The 7,339-nt window shown below is 48.6% G+C and overlaps 1 protein-coding gene across 10 annotated transcripts in view; it reads right to left on the reverse strand.

Annotated features, from left to right (window-relative positions):
- DLG2 (discs large MAGUK scaffold protein 2) overlaps positions 1-7,339 on the reverse strand; it is a 1,057,900-nt gene that overhangs the window by 170,563 nt on the left and 879,998 nt on the right. For all 10 annotated transcript variants that reach the window (XM_087721030.1, XM_087721029.1, XM_087721034.1 and 7 more), the window contains one exon: positions 3,151-3,307. In XM_087721030.1, the coding sequence (XP_087577156.1) occupies positions 3,151-3,307 (157 nt within the window). The remainder of the gene's footprint in view (positions 1-3,150; positions 3,308-7,339) is intronic.

Consider the following 7,339-nt stretch of genomic DNA (forward strand, 5'->3'; position numbering starts at 1 on the left):
GTGGCCTGCAGTACTGCATCCTAGCCACTGCGCCATCTCGGCTCCAGATCTTCTTCTGCCCGTTCCAACCTTCTGCGAGCCAAGCGAATCTCTCTGGGTGAAAATGCAATTTTGGTTTTGCTTTACTCAGGTGTTTAACAAACTTTGCATCTAGAACAGGCTTGTGCAGCTTAACATAGGATTGTGATAAAAGAAGGATAGCAATAGCCATAGCACTTAGACTTATAGCAATGATGGAGCACCCACAATCAAGGATGAAACTTTGGCAGCTACATGCCTCTTCATTTCAACTCGCCATTAGAGTTTGGGTAGGGAGGTGTTGCTTTAGAATGAGTTACACGGAGAAACGAAACCTCTACGATTCTGCTGAAGACCATGAGAGCCTGAAAGCTTCTCAAGGACTTCGTAACAGGTGTGGGGTTGAAGCAGATGGTTCCCATAATGAAATGAACCTGTTTACGTGAACTACGTGAGAGGTTGAGGGTTTGGCTGGGGAAATTATTGTTTAACCCTTTGAGCTGGTGTTTGGGAACCTCAGAGTTAGTTTTACTTAAACTTTCCCATGAAGTGTATTCAATAACTAGTCACGATTTTCAGAAATGGAATGGACCTGGAGTTCAGGGGTGGGTTGCTTCGCGAATAGAGCTGGAAGGGACCTTGGAGGTCTTCTATTCCAACCCTCTGCTGAAGCAGCAGACCATGTACCATTTCAAATAGCTGGTAATCCAGTTTTAAAAACCTCCTGTGATGAAGTCTCTACAACTTCTGGTGGCAAGCTGTTCTACCGGTTAATTGTCTTCACTATTAGCAATAGCAATAGCAGTTAGACTTATATACCGCTTCATAGGGGTTTCAGTCCTCTCTAAGCGGTTTACAGAGTCAGCATATCGCCCCCACAGTCTGGGTCCTCATTTCACCCACCTCGGAAGGATGGAAGGCTGAGTCAACCTTGAGCCGGTGAGATTAGAACCGCTGAACTGCAGATAACAGTCAGCTGAAGTGGCCTTGCAGTGCTGCACCCTAACCACTGCGCCACCTCAGCTCTATTGGGAAATTTCTCCTTAATTCCAGGTTGCTTCTCTCCTTGATTAGTTCCCATCCGTTCTGGTGTTTTGGAAAATTAAGTTGACCCTCTCCTCTTTCTGGCAACCTCTCAAATACTGGAATACTGCTCTCATTTAACAACTGCCTTGCTTAGCAACAGACCTGGTCTTTTGTGCCTGCCCACCGGCAGCTATTCGGCAACTACCTACAGAGACTCACCGCTGGCCATTGTTGGCCCATCCTTAAGAGAAAGAAAGAGAGAGAGAAAAAATTGGAGGCCTACATTCAAAAAACCATCGAGGTGCCTGAAACAATGAAGTCTTATGTCTTAATTCCACTCTCTCGGTGTACGAACGAACGAGCAATTATGGTAACGCCCCAGAGACTAAATGCGCAAAATGTACCCAAAAGGCTTTTTTTAAAAAAAATAATCCATGGCAAGTGTGGGGGGGAAAAATGAATTGCAAATAAAATGAATTTATTATGAGATAGCCGAGTGAGGCACAGCTGGTCACAGCCGGGAGGAATGGAAGAGATTCGCTAACAGTAGATGGCAGAATTGTTCTTTTACTCATTCAGTTTTAGCTCTGCTAAAGGCTGCAAAAAAGAAGGGAGGCTACAGACTCTTGGGAAGAGGGAGAAAAATAGAATGTTAATTCTGAATCCCCTTCAAAGCCTGTTCTGACCCTGCTCCTCAGACCAGACAAACCCTTTGACGTGAACTCAGAAGATTCCTTGATTGGCAGCCCCGGCAAAAAGTTTCTCCCTCACCTCTGGCAAACACATCTGTCCGGCAGGGGAAATCAATAGTTGTCTGCCACATCTATTCAATTCCGCCCCCTGCCTTTTATCCCCAGAGCTAGGGTGGGGCTTCACAAGCAGCGTTGGCTCTTTTGTCCCATGGACCGGCCCATAGATTTCCACTGCCCTCCTCTCCTCTGCCTTCTGCACATCCGAGCATCTAACTCAAGGCCCATTGCCTGGATCCAGCTTGCGGGGTGCTTAGATCTGGCCCAGCAAAGGACTGGTCCGGAGTGCCTCTGCCAGCAAAAATGGAACTTGGGAGGGCTGCAGATGGCACTCCCTACTCCATTTTCACTGGCAGAGAATTGCAGGAGTCAGCCACAGCCAAAAACGGAGCTCAGGAGCCGGTTTTTGCTGGCAGAGTGCTTGGGCCACTACCGATTCGGGCAAACCTGTCCGAACCAGCTGAATACTATTTCTGCACCCCTGGTATATGAAGAAAAAGACTCCTGAATTATATTTTTGTCTTTGAAGTCTCCTGAAAAAAAAGAAAGAAAAAAAGAAGGAAGAAAGGGAAGGAGGACTAAGGAAGGAAGGAGATGGGAGAAAGGAAGAAGGAGGGAGCAAAGTGGAAGGAGAAAGGGATGGAGGGCGGAACAAGGAAGAAAGGAAGGAAAAGGGAGAAAGGAAGAAGGAGGAAAGGAAGCAGAAGGAGAAAGGGATGAAGGGAGGAACAAGGAAGGAAGAAAGGAAAAGGGAGAAAGGAAGGGGAGAGGGGAGGAGGGAGAAAGGGAGGGGGGACCAAGGAAGGAAGGAGAAGAGAGAAAGCAAGGGGGAGGGAGGGAAGAAGGAAAGAAAAGGGGAGGGAGGAAGGATCAAGGAAGGAAGGAAGGGAGAAGGGAGAAAGGAAAGGGGGGAGAAAGAGAGGGAAGATCAAGGAAGGAAGGGAGAAGGGATAAAGGGAGGGGGAGGGAGAAAGAGAGGGAAGATCAAGGAAGGAAGGAAGGAAGGAAGGAGAAAGGAGAAAGGAAGGGGGAGGGGAAAAGGAAAGGGGATGGAAAGAGAGAGAAAGGATCAAGGAAGGAAGGGAGAAGGGAGAAAGGAAGGGGCTGGGGGGGAGGGAAAAAAGAAAGGAAAGGGGAGGGAAAGAGAGGAAGGATCAAGGAAGGAAGGGAGAAAGGGAGGGGGAGGGAGAAAGGGAGGGAAGATCAAGGAAGGAAGGAAGGAAGGAAGGAGAAGGGAGAAAGGAAGGGGGAGGGAGGGAAGGAAATGGGAGGGAGAAAGGGAGGGAGGATCAAGGAAGGAAGGGAGGGAGGAAGGGGGAAGGAGAAAGGAAGAAAGAGAAAGATTGTAATTACTTACAGACAAAATTTGGTCTCCCCTCTGAAGTTCACCGCTGAGGTCAGCTGGTCCACCTGCTAGGATGAAGGAGACAAAGATGCCTTCCCTGTCTTCTCCTCCTACAATGTTAAAACCGAGCCCCGTCGAGCCCTTATGTAAGACAACCTTCCGAGGCTCCCTGTGGAAAGAAAAGAAGAATTGCTCACCTCCTCATACGTCCTGGGCAAAATAGATGCCATTAAATTGGTCTTTCTTTCCCAAATTCTTTTCAGGACAAAACCTCTCGGGCCAATTTCACCCTTCGCAAACCCGCCGTAGCTTATTTCAATGCCAGGGAGTCCTCGACTTACAACGGTTCATTTAGAGACCGTTCAACGTTGCAAGGGCACTTACAAAAAAGTCACCCACGACCGTTGCTCACACTTACGACCGCTGCAGCCTCCCCATGGTCACGGGATCCAAGTTCAGACGCTTGGCAACGGACTCATATTTATAATGGTTGCGGTATTCGCCGCTCGCGCGATCCCCGTTTTGCGACCCTTCTGACGGGCAAAGTCAACGGGGGCAGCCAAATTCGCTTTAAAAAGCTGGGGGGGGGGGAAGGGAGGGAAGCTTACGGAAGCTTTTTTTTTTTTTACTACCGATTTGCAGAACCAACGACAATCGTCCCTACCGGTTCGGTTGAACCGGACCGAACCGGGAGGATTTCATCCCTATTCTGGCCTCCTGCTCCAACCTTCTCGTTGGCAATGCAAAAGGAGCTTACCCATAATAAAAAGAAAAAATGCAATGTATGGGTTTGAAGTTGTAGCAGATGGCTGCAGATGGCATTGTGCATCACACACTGATTGTTGATGAAGTAGGTGGAAGGCCCCAAACGTGCATTTTTCCAGGAGGCAAACAGGCTTTCTTTTTCCTCGAAGACGTTTCGCTTCTTCATCCGAGAAGCTTGTCCAGAATGCAGCCGCGCGAGCGATTGTGGGTGCACCTCGGTTCACCCACGTAACACCTATCCTCCGCGAGCTGCACTGGCTGCCTATTGGTCTCCGGATACGCTTCAAGGCGCTAGTCGTCACTTATAAAGCCCTTCATGGTATTGGACCTGGGTACTTGAGAGACCGCCTGCTGCCAATGACCTCCACTAGACCGATCAGATCCCACAGATTAGGCCTCCTCCGAATTCCATCCGCCGGCCAGTGTCGACTGGCGACTACCCGGAGGAGAGCCTTCTCTGTGGCTGCTCCGACCCTCTGGAACGAACTCCCCGTGGAGATTTGAACCCTCACCACCCTCCAGGCCTTCCGCAAAGCCCTTAAAACCTGGCTGTTCCGACAGGCCTGGGGCTAAAGAGCTGTTGCCCCCGTCTCGAATGGTATGACTGTTGTGTGTTTTAAATTATGCATTGTTTTGTGTCGTTTTTAATTTTTGTTTGTATCCCCCTTCCCTGGTTTGAATTGTGAGCCGCCCTGAGGCCCCTTCGGGGGAAAAGGGCGGCATATAAATAAAATAAACATTCAAACATTCAAGCTCCTTCAGTTTCTGACTGAATGGTGGAGCTTCTCGGACGAGAAGGGAAATGTCTCCAAGGAAAAAGAAAGGAAGGCCAGTTGCCTCTTGGAAAAAGCACCTTTGGGACATTCCATCTGCTTCATCAACAATCAGCGTCTGATCCCCAGTGCCATCTGCTGCCATCTGCCACAACTTCAAACCCATGGGACAACCATGACTTGGTTGACTGAGAGTCCCATGAACAATGACCGCATTTTTCAGAGTATAAGGCGGACCTTTTTCCCTCAGAAAAGAGGCTGAAAATCTGGGTGCGTCTTATACACTGAATACAGCATTTTTTACCTCACGAAACCCCGCCCCCTTCACCAAAATGGCCGTGAAGAGCCTTTAGGAGGCTTTCTGAGAGCTCCTGGGGGCTGGGGAGGGCAGAAATGAGTGAAAAATGTGCTTTTTGTTTGTTAAATTTCCCTCCCCAGCCTCCGGGAGCATTGTATAAGCTTCCTAAAGGCTATCCATGCCCTTTTCTTGACAAAAAATGGACCTGTTTTTGCGAAAACAGGCCATTTTTTGCTCATTCTCCCCTGCCCCCGGAGCACTCTACAAGCCTCCTAAAGGCTATTCATGCCTTTAAAAAAAAAACCAGGTCCGTTTTCATGAAAACCAGGCCGTTTGGGGAGGTTTGCAGAGTGCAAAAACTTTTTTAAAAAAATTTGTCTCTTCAAAACCTTGGTGCATCTTATACTCTGAAAAATACGGTAGGCCGGGATGAGAAGTAAGACCGTAATAAGCTACCGTGTTTTCCCAAAAATAAGACAGGCTCTTATTTTCTTTTGACCCCTGAAATAAGCTCCTGGCCTTACTTTCGGAAAGGTCTTATTATTTTTGAGGTGCAGGTGGCCCCTTAACCTTGGCCTGTGGCCTGCGGATCAGCTGATCCAGAGAGGGCCGGAGGTTCTGTCTCTGTTTCTGGCACACTCTTGCCAGCCCTAGCATAGCTCTTTTTGCGGCCGCCACTAAGAGAAGGGGCGTGGTAACTAGGGTTTGTGGGCGTGGCCTCCGTGAGGTTGTTCCGCATGGATGGTAGGTGCATGTGGGATATGTCCCCCCCCCCAGGAAATGGCGGGGACCAGCTGTGCATGTGTTTAAATATTTTAGGGGAGGGATTATTTGCGGGGAGGTCTTATTTTAGCACATGCGCTCAAAAGCCCAATTGAACTTAGTATCCGGGGAGGTCTTATTTTCAGGGAAACAGGGTATGAGGTGTAATATTCCTGACTATGCTTCTCCTTTGGTTAGATGCCATCTCAAGTATAGTGTCCAGTTCTGGTGAACATACTTGAAGAAGGATCTAGAGAAGCTGGAATAAGTTAAGAGACGGTCAACAAGGATCTTGAGGGAACCATTAACTATGTTGTATGAAGATGACACTGAATGAGCTGGGGAGGTTTGAGGTGGAGAAGAGAGGACTGAAGATAAGAGTAGAGTTCAAAGAAATGAAGGAACTCTTGGGATGGGAGACAAGATCTGTTTCTGTTCTTCCAGAGTATTCGTCACAGAATAATAGCTGTAAAGGAACCTGTTGTGGTTCACCGGTGGCCTGCGGAGCTGGCAGCAGAGTTGGACAGTGAGGAGGTTGGGGAGGAACATGGGCTAGTCCTGGAGTCTGCGGAAGGCTCGGACGAGGGCTCTGTGTCGGAGGCAGAGAGGGGGCCAGGGCCATCTGGGAGTTATGTGCTGCCTCCGGAGCAGTGGTGGGTTTCAAAATTTTTTGGAACCTCTTCTGTAGGTGTGGCCTGCTTTCCGGGTCCACTGGTGGAACCTCTTCTAACCGGTTCGGTAGATTTGACGAACCGGTTCTACCGAATAGGTGCGAACTGGTAGGAACCCATCTCTGCTCCGGAGCCTCCAGAATCGGACATCAGCGAGGCAGAGGAACAGGGGGAGCCTATTCCTAGTGCATGCATGTGCAAAGCTGCCAGAAGGCAAGAACAGTTAAGACAAAAGGGGCTACTCGGGAGTAAGGCTTGGAGATGATTGGCTCCTCCCATAACATAAAGGAGAAGCAAAGGCACATGAGCCTTTGCAGGAAGCAACTTTATTCGTTCTGGTCAGTTTAAAGTCTGAAGCTCCGTTTTGACTCTGCGCTCCATGTGGCCTTGCAAAGCTAATTGCCAATTGGGTCTTTGGCAGCGTTTCAAGGGACAAAAAAGTGGGTGCTTATCAGCCCTACCCTGAAAGACTTTGGCAGACTTCTGTCGGACTCTTTGCAAACTATTTGTGACTCATTACAAGCTGTGAATAAACATAATTCACAGCCTTTGAAATAAAAATAGGGTTTTGGGGACTAAGCGTGTGCTTTTTACTGTCTCAGGAACCCTAGATCAGAACAGAACTAGGAAACAGATTCCAATTGAATTTTAGGAGGAAAAGTTGCCAACTACAAGTGATGGACTTCATCTCTGCTTCAACGTCATTGAGCCAGTGCTGTCTGAAGACATTTCCGTGATGTCATGGAGCTCTGTTACTTTCCTACCGAAATGGTACCTATTTATCTACTCACATTTGCATGCTTTCAAACTGCTAGGTTGGCAGGAGCTAGGGTGGAGATGGGAGCTCACTCCATAGCAGGGGTCTCGAACCTGGGTTGCCAGTTTTCCAGTTCACAAGCTCAGAGTCTTAACCTCTGAGCCCGAAAGAAGAT

Source organism: Thamnophis sirtalis, unplaced genomic scaffold (assembly GCF_051295495.1).
Source record: "Thamnophis sirtalis isolate CommonGarterSnake01/CBP01778 unplaced genomic scaffold, rThaSir2_p1.2 scaffold_8, whole genome shotgun sequence".
In the NCBI taxonomy this organism is placed as follows: domain Eukaryota; kingdom Metazoa; phylum Chordata; class Lepidosauria; order Squamata; family Natricidae; genus Thamnophis; species Thamnophis sirtalis.